Below are 14,901 nucleotides of genomic sequence, written 5' to 3' on the forward strand. Positions count from 1 at the left end.
CAGTAACGGAGAGCAATGTACAATACGGAGAACTTTGCAAAAAACTCCACCAAAATAATGTGTATGTCTGTGTATATTGTGTCTAAGACAATTTTCCTATATTTCACACACTATATGTTGAGTCATGGGTCACTGGTCACAGGTCTAAGTACACGTGTGACCAGGAATTAGGTATGCACAGGTATGGAGGGCATACAGTTCTACCATGATCACCGTGCACACGTTAAGACTATGAAACTATGATATTGCTATGCTTTTCTTAACAATCCCACCTGTGCTAGAGTGGATATCAGGAAGGTCAGCCACTACACTGGTTACTAATTTCATCAACACATGGCATGATTTAAGACATATTTCAACTTTATAGCTATTATCAATAACCTTTTTCCTCTTCCATCTACAATTCCATTCTTGCATTTCACAGGGAACTTTAACTGCAAAGGTAACTCCAACTTGTATGCAAGTTTGGTACCAAGAACTAAGCCTGTATTAGTGCATTGTTTATGTTTGTTTGAAAGCAATGTACAGCTTTAAATGTGTTTAAAACTATTATCGACTGCCCATCGGTGCATCCACAGCTCTGTCTATGATTTTGAGTGTGCTTACATTTCTCCAACCTTATCCCTCAGTTTACCATAAATTAATACTGAAAACTGTGGCTTTACATGTGTGCCTCCTCTGGGTTAATCAGACATTTTAATTGGGTATTGCTCTGGTTAAACTGCACGCTCAATGTACCTCATTTCAATCTACCGAAAACAGAATGTTTCCCCCCCCAATTAAGCCAAGTAAAATAAGGTAATCTTACTTTCTACCACAATTTCGACAATGCCCTGCATTTTTTAAGGCTAACTTTGGAGGACTATACCAAGATTGCTCTTGGAGTCATCGTTTCACACCTCCACTGTCCTGGCATTCTGCTTTTTTAGTAGCAACACTGGCCTAAAGCCCAGGAATTGTAGCTTCTCAAGCTGTAATAAAAGCATTTCATGAATATTGTACAGCGTTATACAGCGCGTGGTGTTAGGTTGTATAGTGTTAGATGTGAATTTGCTCTTAAACATGGCATCATAGGAGTCTACAATGTATCAGGGTAAGGGGTGAACTGCACCAATGTGTCAATCATATACCATGTCACCGGACATAAGCCTACTTCAAGACGATCTGCTCACATTTCTGCTTGCCTGGTGAAAATGGCTGTGAACCATCTTTCAGGTACAGTAGTGACTGTCTTGGACCATACAGAACAATTGTACTGTTAATGTTCTATTTGATTCATATTTTTGTACAGCCTGAGAATATAGATTGGATACATTTGCAATGCTTAGTCATCTGTACATAGAAATGAATAGGGATAGGCATAATAGAACAAAGAAAAGGACAATCCTTTGTTTACACAGAACATATCAAACTGAAAAGTTGGCAACAAGGTTGGAACACTAGACTGTGTCAACTGCCTCCCTAAAATATCAAAAGTGTTTCTAGCCATTTCTAGCCACCATCACATCCTGAGAGATTTAGCTAATTAGCTAGGAGAAGCTATCCTAACTCTGGTATTAAAAGCAAACTAGGCAATTAAAAAGAAGGATTGAGTTGCCTCTAGACCGTCATGACTTCCGCCGAAGAAGGTTCCTCTCCTTGTCCGGGCGACGTTCGGCAGTCGACGTCACCGGTCTTCTAGCCATCGACGAGCCACCTTTCATTTTCCATTTGTTTTGTCTTGTTTTCCCACACACTTGGTTTACATTCCCTCAGTATTTGTTGTGTATTTAACCCTCTGTCCCCCCCATGTCTGTGTGTGAAATTGTTTGTTGTGAAGTGTTTGTGCTCTCTGACTGGTTTTCGACCACCCGCCCAAGGGGTAGGGCGGCGGGTGAATGTCTCTTCCATCTGAGGCAGTGGACGAGGAGCGAAGCAGGAGTTCGCAATGGACTTTCGGACCCTGGCCGCCAGCACGGGGTAGAACGTACGGGCCCTGATCGACCACTATCGCTGCAGTTTGCGCGAGGACGTCCGTCGGGGTTTGGCCTGCCGGGACACCACCCTCACCTTCGACCAGCTGGTGGACCTGTCCATTCGGCTGGATAACCTGCTGGCTACCCGCGGATGTCCAAAGCGGGGTGTGTCGGTTCCATCCCCCAGCACCACCGCACCGATGCCCATGGAGCTGGGAGGTGCTGCGCTCAGGGAGACCGGAGGAGGTTCCGTCTCGTGCACCATCTGTGGCCGCAGAGGGTTGGTTCCTCTGGGGATCAAGGCAGCAGGCAGGGCACCATTGTGAGCCGGTGCCCGGTGAGCCAGGTGAGCCGGCACCATTCTCACCCAGAGCCATCTGTTGCACACATGTTTTTGTATGTTACTTTTCCTGAGTTTTCCCCGCATTCTCAGCATAAAGCGCTCGTAGATTCAGGCGCAGCTGGGATTTTATTGACCGTTCATTTGCCCATAGTTTAGGGATTCCCATTGTTCCTGTGGATATGCCCTTCCCTATGCACGCCCTAGATAGTCGACCATTAGGGTCAGGGCTGATTAGGGAGGCCACCGCTCTACTAAGCATGGTTACGCAGAAGGGTCACAAGGAGAGAATCAGTCTCTTCCTTATTGATTCCCCTGCGTTTCCCGTGGTGCTGGGCCTACCCTGGTTGGCCTGTCATGATCCCACAATTTCTCGTGGCAACAGAAGGCTCTCAAGGGGTGGTCACAAGAGTGCTCAGGGAGGTGTGTAGGGGTTTCCATCGGTGCGACTATGGTGGAAAGTCCAGACCAGGTCTCCACCGTGCGCATCCCCTTAGAATATGCCGATTTGGCTCTCGCCTTCTGTAAGAAGAAGGTGACTCAATTACAACCCCATCGACGGGGGGATTGTGCGATAAATCTCCTGGTAGACGCAGCACTTCCCAGGAGTCACATGTATCCTCTGTCACAGGAGGAGACGGCGGCTATGGAAACATACGTCTCTGAATCCCTGGGGCAGGGATACATTCGGCCCTCCAATTTACCTGCCTCCTCGAGTTTCTTTTTGGTGAAGAAGAAGGATGGAGGTCTGCGCCCGTGTATTGACTATCGAGGGATCAATCAGATCACTGGGAGGTACAGCTACCCGCTGCCTGTCATTGTCAGTGCGATCGAGTCAATGCACGGGGCGCGCTTCTTCACAAAATTCGATATCGATATACACCACTGCACTCTGACCTGCACGGGCAGAGTGCAGTGGTGTATATCGACAACATTCTGATATACTCCGCTACACGCGCCGAGCATGTGTCCCTGGTGCGCAGGGTGCTTGGTTGACTGTTGGTGCATGACCTGTACGTCAAGGCTGAGAAATGTCTGTTCTTCCAACAGTCCGTCTCCTTCCTAGGGTACCGCATTTCCACGTCAAGGGTGGAGATGGAGAGTGACCGCATTTCAGTAGTGCGTAATTGGCCAACTCCCACCACGGTAAAGGTGGTGCAGCGGTTTCTTGCCAACTACTACCAGAGGTTTATCCGGATCAGGTAGCAGTTTTGGTCAGGTAGCAGCTTCCATTACCTCACTGCTGAAGGGGGGACCGGTGCGGCTGCAGTGGTCGGCTGAGGTGGACAGGGCTTTTGGTCACCTGAAGGCTCTGACTACCTCGGCTCCCGTGTTGGCTCATCCGGATCCCTCTTTGGCGTTCATAGTGGAGGTGGATGCGTCCGAGGCTGGGATAGGAGCCATGCTTTCTCAGCACTCCGGCACGCCACCAAAGCTCCGCCCCTGTGCTTTCTTTTCGAAGATGCTCAGCCCGGCGGAGCGAAACTATGATGTGGAGGAACGGGAGCTGTTGGCTGTTTTCAAGGCTCTGAAGGCGTGGAGACATTGGCTTGAGGGGGCTAAACACCCTTTTCTCATTTGGACTGACCACCACAATCTGGAGTACATCCGGGCGGCGAGGAGACTGAACTCTCGCCAGGCAAGGTGGGCCATGTTCTTTACCCGTTTTGTTTTCACCCTGTCCTACAGACCAGGTTCCCAGAATGCTAAGGCAGACGCACTGTCCCAGATATATGACACAGAGGAGTGGTCCATGGATCACACTCCCATACCTCCGGCCTCTTGCCTGGTGGCACCGGTGGTGTGGGAGCTGGATGCGGACATTGAGCGGGCGTTGCGCACAGAGTCCACTCCCCCCCCAGTGTCTAGCTGGGTGCCTGTATGTTCCGTCTGCTGTTCGCGACCGTTTGATCTATCGGGCCCACACGTCACCCTCCTCTGGTCACCCTGGCATCGGTCGGACGGTAAGTGGCCTTAATGGGAAGTACTGGTGGTCCACTGGTGGTCCATCGGTGTGCGCCCAGTGCACTGCTCCCAGGCACCTGCCCAGAGGGAAGTTACAACCCCTACCCGTTCCACAACGGCAGTGGTCGCACCTGTCAGTGGACTTCCTGACGGATCTTCCTCCCTCACAGGGCAACACCACGATCCTGGTTGTTGTGGATCCTGGCACTACGGGTTACCTGAGGACAGTCTCTGATCGGGGTCCCCAGTTCACGTCCAGGGTTTGGAGAGCGTTCATGGAACGTCTGGGGGTCTCGGTCAGCCTTACCTCAGGTTTTCACCCCGAGAGTAACGAACAGGTGGAGAAAGTAAATCAGGATGTGGGTAGGTTTCTGCGGTCATATTGCCAGGACCGGCCGGGGGAGTGGGCGTCGTTCATCCCCTGGGCAGAGATGGCCCAAAACTCACTCCGCCACTCCTCCACTAACCTCTCCCCCTTCCAGTGCGTACTGGAGTATCAGCCGGTTCTGGCACCTTGGCTTCAGAGCCAGATCGAAGCTCCTGCAGTGGACGAATGGCTTAAGCGCTCGGATTAGATCTGGGATGCCGCCCATGTGCACCCTGACTATAATGTTGTTGTTTTTAATTCTCATCAATATACAAACAATACCCCATAACGACTAAGCAACACTTTCAACATTTTTCTAAATGTATAAACTAGACAACTGAAATATCACATTTACACTATTCAGACCCTCAGTACTTTGTTGAAGCACCTTTGGCAGCAATTACAGCCCAGAGTCTTCTTGGGTATGGCACTACAAGTATTGCACACCTGTACTTGGGGAGTTTCTCCCATTCTTCTTTGCAGATCCTCTCTAGCTCTGTCAGGTTGGATAACTGCACAGCTATTTTTAGGTCTTTCCAGAGATGTTTCGATCGGTTTCAAGACGGGGCTCTGGTTGGGCCACTCAAGGGCATTCAGAAACTTGTCGCAAAGCCTCTCCTGCGTTGTCTTGGCTGTGTGCTTAGGGTCATTGTCCTGTTGGATGGTTAACCTTTGCCCCAGTCTGATGTCCAGGGCGCTCTGGAGCAAGTTTTCATCAAGGTGTCTTTCTGCTCCGTTGATCTTTCCCTTGATCCTGAATAGTCTCCCAGTCCCTGCCGCTAAAAAACATTACATTTACATCATAGTCATAGACTCTTCTGTCTGCTACCGCACGACAAGCGGTACCGGAGCACCAAGTCTAGGTCCAAAAGGCTTCTTAACTTCTTGCCGCACGGATCCCTTTAGCGGGATCATTTTCGTAAACAACCGCTGAATTGCAGAGCGCCAAATTAAAAAAAATACTAAAAATATTTATAATCATGAAATCACAAGTGAAATATACCAAAACACAGCTTAGCTTTTTGTTAATCCACCTATCGTGTCAGAATCTGAAAATATGCTTTACAGCGAAAGCAATCCAAGCGTTTGTGAGTTTATCAATCACTAGACAAAACAGTAAGAACAGCTAGCCTCAAATTATCTTGGTCACGAAAGTCAGAAAAGCAATCAAATTAATCGCTTACCTTTGATAATCTTCGGATGTTTGCACTCACGAGACTCCCAGTTACACAATAAATGTTCCTTTTGTTTGATAAATATTATTTTTATATCCAAAAACCTCCATTTGGTTGGTGCGTTATGTTCAGAAATCAGCAGGCTCGAGCGGTCATGAAGGGCAGACGAAAATTCCAAATAGTATCCGTAAAGTTCGTAGAAACATGTCAAACGTTTTTTATAATCAATCCTCAGGTTGTTTTTAACATAAATAATCAATAATATTTCAACCAGACGGTAAACTATTCAATAAAAGAGATATAGAAAATGTCGAGCTACAACTTTTGCACGCATGAACTAATCGAAGGACATTCAGCTATCCACTGACGCGTTTTGATAAATCTTGCTCACTTTTCAGAATAAAAGCTTGAAACTATGTCTAAAGACTGTTCACACCCTGTGGAAGCCATTGCAAAAGGAATATGGTTGATATCCCTTTAAATGGAGGAAAGGCAGGCAATGGAACAAGGGTTTTTCAAAATAAGAGGCACTTCCGGGTTGGATTTCCTCAGGTTTTCGCCTATAACAGTTCTGTTATAGTCACAGACAGAATTTTGACAGTTTTGGAAACTTTAGAGTGTTTTCTATCCCAATCTGTCATTTATATGCATATTCTAGTATCTGGGCCTGAGAAATAGGCAGCTTACATTGGGAATGTTATTTTTTCCAAACATAAAAATTCTGCCCCCTAGCTTCAAGAAGTTAAACAAATAATGTTGACTCACCCTACTTGTAGATTAGTTGAATGCCAATACCATTCTCCTTTCTTTCATGTTTGCAAAATGGTTTATGGGTCTGTCATACAGTACTCATTTAGTTTAAGTTTTCATAGGCTACCTTGCTAAAATGCATGGGCAAAAAGGAATCAGCTAAGTTAGCTAGCTAGTTAAGGCTACATACTGAAATTAAATCGTCACAGGCCAGTGGCACAATATCTTAATTCATGTTTAGATCAGAATCACCTTCATAATCATTGGCCTGTACAGAGAATTCAGTCAAAACCACAAGACCAAATCCAAATCTCCATCCATGGCTTAGGAAAGGGCTGATTTAGAAAACTAGCTACTGCAGGACATCAACACAAGCAGACCAGAAACAGAGACCTTTGTCTGACAATGATGACGTTTAGTTTAGGATGTGACTTGATTGGTGTAAGCCAAATCCAAACTGGCTTCCCTTGGGGGGCATTTTTCTGTGCTAGGACAACCCACAATAAAATAAATTATTTTATTTTGAAAAATGATCAAGGGAGGACAAATGCTTGCTAGCATCAATCAATCAAATGCTACGGCGGCAACATGTCATACTCTTTTGTTCCAGATAGCATCAGATACATGGGCTACACATACTGAGACAGAGGGGCGCTGTTTCCCTCACTCAGATGATGTTTCCTGTGAGATTCAGCAAATTATGAAAACACAGAGACGAAAGATAAATTATTTTATAATTTTTATAAATTTTATTGGTCAACAATGTCTAGAAATGCACACGTTTTGTGCTCTTTTAGGAGGTAATCACTCCCCCATTGCTGACTACACATTATCTGTAACGGGGCTAATAAATCACTAACAAGCAAAGGATATGAACAAATGTACAAATATGCTCACGTCGCTACATGTAGCTCTCGCTTTGATCTCAAAACAAGCTCATCTACTCACAACCGCTGAATGGCACAGATCCATACAGTGCATTGCAATGGTCTATTTGCATATAGGCGTGCTGCAGCTCTGACTTGTTATGGCGCACATGTCTGTGTAGAAGAGTATGGGCCTGAGTAGTGCCTGTCAATGCAATAGAATCCTACTCTCCACTGCATTCTGCCTACAACAAAAGCATAGTTCGTTTTGTATGTTGCATTGAAAGTGGCTAATATTGCGTTGATTCGATCACAATTCCCACAGTAAAGGGAAACGTTGATAGTGCTAACTAACAGGGAAATCTCTAGTGGAGTGAAGTTCAATTTGGTTCTTCTCTGCCTGGGCAGTCCCGGGGACCGTGCAGTCCTGTGCAGCGAACAGCTTAGAGAGAACAGTGGGTAGAACCCTCAGTGGAAAGTGTTTTACATGGAACCAAAAGGGGTTGTTCAAAGGGTTCTCCTATGGGGACAGCCGAAGAACCCTTTTTGGTTCTAGATAGCACCTTTTTTCTAAGAGTGCAACCCTTAAGCCTAAAATAGCATTTAAACAAATTCAGAACATGATAAAAGTTCAGAATTTTCTAAAATCTTCTTGTTTTCCTACCTTGTTAGGACATTCTGGTGATTTGTTAGGAAATTAGTGTCCTGATAATGTACACACACACACAGGATCAAACACGCCTGTTCTGCCTGGAGGGATAGTGGGCCGTCCCTCACATACTGCCTGTACCAAGTGTCTCAAGCTCCTCTACCACAGGTGAGATGTTGACACTCACCCAGAGGATATCAAGCGGAACGGTCCAAAATGGGGAAGTTGTCCTTGCTTCAGCTGATAGTGAGTACAAAACCAGCTTCTACAGAATTCATTGTGCTAAAGTAGATTAGCATTGACAAAATAGGCACATTTGTCTAAACCAGGGGTTGGAACTAAAATTATTTTCCAATCGTTTCGTTCTGAACAGAACCCTAATTTTTTGTGTTCAGTTTCACTGTTCCGACCAGCAAAATAAAGTTCTGAAACGTTTTGACCCAAAATAAGTCATGGTTAATATTGTTCCTCTCTGTTCCTTTTAAAATCTCTAAAATATTTTTTTCATTTTACATTTAGCTTGACATTAAATCGCTTCACCAATGGCTAGAGTAGCTTGCTGTGGAGCGGGCAAACTATGTACATGCATTGAACATAGAAGTGTAGTGTAGGGTGCGACATGCGACTGAAATTTTGCGGATGAAGAGAGCTCTGGGCATGAAGCACTGGGCATCTTGTTGTTATGACATGCATTATCTGAATTAGACCCACAGAATTATACCTACGGAGGATCGGCTTCTATGAAGGAACATTAAATGTCTTTGAATTTCCGAGAGTTGGCTTAACTAATGTTGGACCAGAGCTAGCCCTTGATCATGAATCTCAGATCCATTACATTACACATAATGTCACCTAGAGTTTTCCAGAGCTAGATCAGAGCTAGCTAACAAGCTAGCTAGCTAACAAGATTAATGTTGGACCAGAATTAAAATAAAAACACTTCTTACCTTTTTGTAGTTGATAAATAAAATGTGAAATGTGATAACTATAATATCGTTAACTGGCATTGAAAAAGTGTATCCATTGTTCTCTAATTAAAATCTCTCTCCCTAATTTCTGAATCACGCCTGTAACGTCAGTAGCTACAGTACCCTATGCTTCGGAGGGAGGTGGCAGGTGGGCTTCACACACACACACACTGGAATACATTTATGAGTTACAATGAGGGTTTTGCATAGGTGCTTTGTTGTGATTTTTGTGGGATTGGAAAAAAATATCCAGAGTGTAAAACAACATTATAACCTGTTCCCATGCTTTTAAAATAACAGTTCTGTTCCGGAACAGTATAGATCACTTTTGTTCTCGGTTCTGGTAATGTTCCTCAAAAAATTATTTTCTGATTTTCGGTTCTGTTCCATGAACTGGTTCCAACCCCTGGTATAAATGTAAACATACCTGAAATATTGATCACAGAAGTGTCATCTGGGTGCAGTTTATCATGTTATAACATTAGTATGCCACTTTGCAATGCTTTGAGTGTTTTCTCTCTGAATGTTGAAAGGTTTTTAGTCCATCTAGCCTACCTCATCAACAATGGCACAAAATACCTGCCAGGGGTTTTAACCCTCCAGGCAGTCCTGGGCAATTCCAGTCCTCGCGGCCTGATTGGTGTCACACTTTTCTCCATCCCTAGCAAACACACCTGACTTAAACTAATTGCATTTTTAACTGAAGATCATGATTAGTTGATTATTGGAGTTAGGTGTGTTAGCCGGGCTGGGGCAAAAGTGTGACACCAATCAGGCCCCTGAGGACTGGAGTTGCCCAGGCCTGCGTCCAGGGTCTAAGCCATGTGAAGGGGGGCGGTCTAAACTAACACATGGAATTGTTTTAAGATGGTCATACCAAGGATTATTTAGCTATTTGATTTTGAATTTTAAGATCCCTTAAGGTATCAAACAAATATATAAACAATTATTGGATGACACATTGAATTTGGCATTACTGCTATTAGCCAATATAATCACATTGAATAACAGATTCACTACATGGAACAACAGATAGCCCCAAAAAAAGTATCTAAACGAAGTTTGTTCTGAAGTGTCTGTCCTATATCTGAGAGACATTAGAAAGATCATACATTTTTTTTTTTTTTTACATGCATTTATTCTCCTATTTTAGGCACGAAACTATCTCGATATATACTTCCATTCATTTTTTTATCTGGTACCGGGGACCTTCAGACAGGTCTTGTGCGAGTCTCAGCTTTCCACGGAGGGGTCATAGTAGTGTGTAGCCGAAACCGTTTGGATGCTTTAGACAGAAGTTGGCGGAAGAGGCTGTATCAACTTCAGACGTGTCTTGTGAGGCTTGTGGGCATCCTAGAGGAAAATACATTTTCATTTTATTTAACGAGGTAAGTCAGTTAAGAACAAATTCTTATTTACAATGACGGCCTAGGAAGAGTGGGTTAACTGCCTTGTTCAGGGGCGGAACGACAGATTTTTACCGTGTCAGCTCAATGATTCAATCTAGCAACCTTTTGGTTTCTGGCCCAACGCTCTAACCACTAGGCTACCTGGTGCCCCTGATGTTCAGTTAGGCTACATATAGGCAGATACCCATTACACTTTGGACAAACGGGAGATATCATTGCCATCTGACTGACATTGTCTTTAAAACTTCTTCGGGATCATGTCCCTTCCACGGGACGGTTGAGCTGACGTAGGCTAATGCGATTAGCATGAGGTAGTAAGTAACAAGAACATTTCCCAGGACATAGACATATCTGATATTGGCAGAAAGCTTAAATTCTTGTTAATCTAACTGCACTGTCCAATTTACCGTAGCTATTACAGTGAAATAATACCATGCTACTGTTTAAGGAGAGTGCACAGTTTTGAACATGAAAAGTTATTAATAAACAAATTAGGCACATTTGGGCAGTTTTGATACAACATTTTGAACAGAAATGCAATGGTTCATTGGATCAGCCTGAAATGTTGCACATTCACTGCTGCCATCTAGTGGCCAAAATCTAAATTGCACCTGGGCTGGAATAATACATTATGGCCTTTCTCTTGCATTTCAAAGATGATGGTACAAAAACGTACACACAAAACGGTTGATTTTTTTTCTCCTACATTCCTTTCACATTTCCACAAACTTCAAAGTGTTTCCTTTCAAGTGGTACCAAGAATATGCATATCCTTGCTAAAGGGCCTGAGCTACAGGAAGTTAGATTTGGGTATGTCATTTTAGGCGAAAATTGAAAAAAAGGGGCGGATCCTTAAGAGGTTTGAAGTGTGAGTGTGCAAGGATGCCTATTATTTTACACTCAGCTGTGAAGTGTGCTTCAGGCCAGTAGACTACAAATCAAAATGTCAACAACTGATGGGAAGATACTATTTTCCCTAGTCTTAGAATCTCTGCTTCGGTCTGTTGGAGCATCAGTCAAGTTCATCCAAGTTTTACCAAGCTGATTATGTCCATATTATCTGTCTAGCTAGCCGAATCACCTCAGAGAAATTAGCTAGCTGCACTGTAGGCTAGCTGAATCTAGCTTGCAAACTGGTATTATCTGGTGAACTTTTTTCAACTAGACTTTCCGTTGAAAATCATGTCAGGCGTATGTTCTCCAATGCTCTGCACACACTCTACTTAACTGTAAATATACCATCTTCCCTTACACTTTTACCACCATTATTTTGTGAAGCTTGTCTCGTCTCATCTCTCACCTCATTTACAGTGACATGTTTGTTCACCTCACTTCACAGCATCACTTACTGAAATATGCCAAATAACTTTCTTGGCATGTTAATGCGAAACTACTCTCTACTAAAACTACCTGTCTGAGCATGTACGGAGTTCACTGAGCTTTCAATCTATTATGACTTTGAAAATCTCCCATGATAAATGGGACATCATTGAATGGGTGTTGATAGCTGAGTATGCAGGGTTTCTGGAGGATGAATTAACATAAAGTCTTTATCAGAGGCCATGGTGGTGAGAATGCAAGTGCCCTCATTTCACATCATACTTTGTAACATTCTCCAGAATTGAATCGATCACGGATCTACCGAATTGCGTTTTCACTCTGAACTTGTATTCTTTACTGGACTGAGCCAAAACTGTCAATGTTTAGCGGACAGCCTTCGTTTGTAGTCTACATTCTCAAACTGCTTATTATGTAATATACATGTCAATTGGTTGCAGTAAATATAATCCCAAGTCAATGTTATAAATCTTCACCTTGCCTTCAACCGTAAGAGCTTTCCTTAAATCATCATACTACACACCCCGTTGTGTTTTAATGCCTGACCCTGCATAAACATATTCTTCAGCTTTTTCATCTGTTCATTTGTGGTGCAACTTTTCCATTTGACCATCCCTTGACCAACTAAAAGTGTCCATCTCTTAGTGTTCCTTCTAATGAAATGTACATTTGAGTAATTTAGCAGACACTCTTATTCGGAGCAATTAGGGATAAGTGCCTTGCTTATTAAGGACACATGAACAGCTCTTTCACTTAGTCAGCTCAGGGATTCGAACACACTATTAACCGCTACCTCATTGGATGATTCATTAGGTATAATTTGTGTTTTTTCTATTATGTCTATGAACAGTGTCCATGGGGTAGAGAGGTAGAGAGAGGTAGAGAGAGGTAGAGGTAGAGAAAGAGAGAGAGAGACTGGATGAATCACACCTTCATCTTTATGTATTTTTTTACTTTGCACAAATATATTCTCTCTAATTGCATGTTGTAACTGTTTATGTCATCAGGTCTCAATCATGGTTGCATTAGCAATGGCACACGATACCGGCAACTATACAATGAACAAGCGGGAAAAGCGGGTATGTCATGGGCATTTCCAGAAAAAAGAGAGAGAAAATCTTGAAATACATTTTTGAGTTTATAGAAAGAAGTACAATGGCCCTCATCCCCTTTCCTAAAGGAGCTGCTGGTGCGTTCCAAAAGAAGGTGGGTCCTGTCCACCATTGAGCTAGTGGAGGAGGACCCTGGACCTTTTCCCAAGATAGCCACACAGGTAAAAACATCATGCACCACCAAACAAGGTACAAAAGCACTGGGCCCATAAATAGTCTATGGTCATTCATCAGAAGAACAGTTGCTTCCAACATAACTCTCTAGTAAGTCATACTGTAAACCCAGGACCTGTTTTGGGCTTCTCCTAAACCAGGGACCCAGTATTCATACAACTGCAAACTGCTCATCAACAAGGCTGTCTTTCCAGATATTCAACGATAAAACGCCAATGCTCAAAAACAACTACCAGTTCCGTATAAGTGGAACCGGAGTGACCGAGGAACCGATGGGCGTGTTCTCCATTGGCAACACGGACGGAGTGGTTTATGTATACAAGGCTATTGACAGGGAGACATACCCCTTCTTTCACGTGAGCATCAACACACACAGACAGAAGGACGGACAGACAGACAGATTACCTAAAACTATCTTAACCAAACAGAATATCTAAACATAAATTGACAATCATAATATTATTTCCTACAGATTAATTTTGACATCATGGACAAGGAGACTGGTAATCTCGTGGACAGTACTCTGGGGTTCGACGTGGCGATTAAGGACATCAATGACAATGCGCCTTACTTTGAGAACCTTATCACGAAAGCCAGTGTGAAAGAAAGTTTACCAGAGGGTCAGTACACAGAAAGGCTGTAAATCATATGCCTGCATATAGGCCTTGCACAAAGTATACTTAACTAGACTGTTCGCACAAGAACCAATCAGTCATTGCGTTCGGCTGAGAAATCAAGTGGCAAGTGGGTGCTCTTTTTGAGCAGAGAGAACATATAAAGGGGAACTAATTTCCCCTTTTCTCCTCCTCCTCCCTGATCTTCCCCTCCTGCCCTCCTCTCCCCGTCTTAGGCTATCTGCCAGTGCCTCTGACAGTCAGGGACAGGGATGAGGCGAACACAGAAAACTCCACCATCAGTTTACGGGTGTTGTCTCAGGAGCCAGCTGAGCCCCAGATCAACCTGAAGCAGGTGGAGGGCACTAAGATGAGCCAGCTCACCTTCACCGGCTGCTTCGACTATGACGTGAGGTTCCACTACAACACATATGCACACACAGACAAGCCATTACATGCACAGACACACACACACTTGACGTACCCACGCACAAACACATACACAAAACATTATGAACATGACAGACTGACCAGGTGAATCCATGTGAAAGATATGATCCCTTATTGATGTCACTTGTTAAATCTACTTCAGTCAGTGTAGATGAAGTGGAGGAGCCAGGTTAAAGAAGGATGTTTTAGCCTTGAGACAAATGAGACATGAATTGTGTATGTGCCATTCAGAGAGTGAATGGGCAAGACAAAATATTTAAGCACCTTTTTGAATAGGGTAAGGTAGTAGCTGTCAGGCGCACCGGTTTGTGTCAAGAACTGCAACGCTGTTGGATTTTTCATGCTCAACAGTTTCCTGTGTGTATTAAGAATGGTCCACCACCCAAAGGACATCCAGCCAACTTGACGCAACTGTGGGAAGCATTGAACTGAACATGGGCCTGCATCCCTCTGAAATGCTTTCAACACCTTCAACGAATTGAGGCTGTTCTGAGGGCAAAAAGGGGGTGTAACTCAATATTACAAAGGTGTTCTTAATGTGTATTTTAATCTGTATTTTAAAATGGTGGGATCAATATTTCATTTATTTTGTTCTTTGTGTAGAAAGCAAAGATGTATAAAGTGGTTGTTGAAGCTAAGGATCATGGGAAACCAGCCCTGTCCTCAACTGCAGTAGTCAACCTCCACATAATGGACTCCAACACTCACCAGCCAGTGTTCAAAAACAAGACTGTAAGTTCCAAGTTGGTTGACTGGTTGATTGACTGAT

The 14,901-nt window shown here is 43.8% G+C and overlaps 1 protein-coding gene across 1 annotated transcript in view; it reads left to right on the forward strand.

Annotated features, from left to right (window-relative positions):
* The first annotated feature begins 8,248 nt into the window (after positions 1-8,248).
* Positions 8,249-14,901, forward strand: part of LOC129844847 (cadherin-like protein 26) — a 28,340-nt gene continuing 21,687 nt past the window's right edge. Inside the window, exons 1-7 of the mRNA XM_055913004.1 lie at positions 8,249-8,313; positions 12,790-12,861; positions 12,963-13,055; positions 13,263-13,424; positions 13,541-13,688; positions 13,919-14,091; positions 14,736-14,864. Coding sequence (XP_055768979.1) covers positions 8,284-8,313; positions 12,790-12,861; positions 12,963-13,055; positions 13,263-13,424; positions 13,541-13,688; positions 13,919-14,091; positions 14,736-14,864 — 807 coding nt within the window. The 5' untranslated portion in view covers positions 8,249-8,283. The remainder of the gene's footprint in view (positions 8,314-12,789; positions 12,862-12,962; positions 13,056-13,262; positions 13,425-13,540; positions 13,689-13,918; positions 14,092-14,735; positions 14,865-14,901) is intronic.

This window comes from Salvelinus fontinalis, unplaced genomic scaffold (genome assembly GCF_029448725.1).
Source record: "Salvelinus fontinalis isolate EN_2023a unplaced genomic scaffold, ASM2944872v1 scaffold_0240, whole genome shotgun sequence".
Lineage (NCBI taxonomy): Eukaryota > Metazoa > Chordata > Actinopteri > Salmoniformes > Salmonidae > Salvelinus > Salvelinus fontinalis.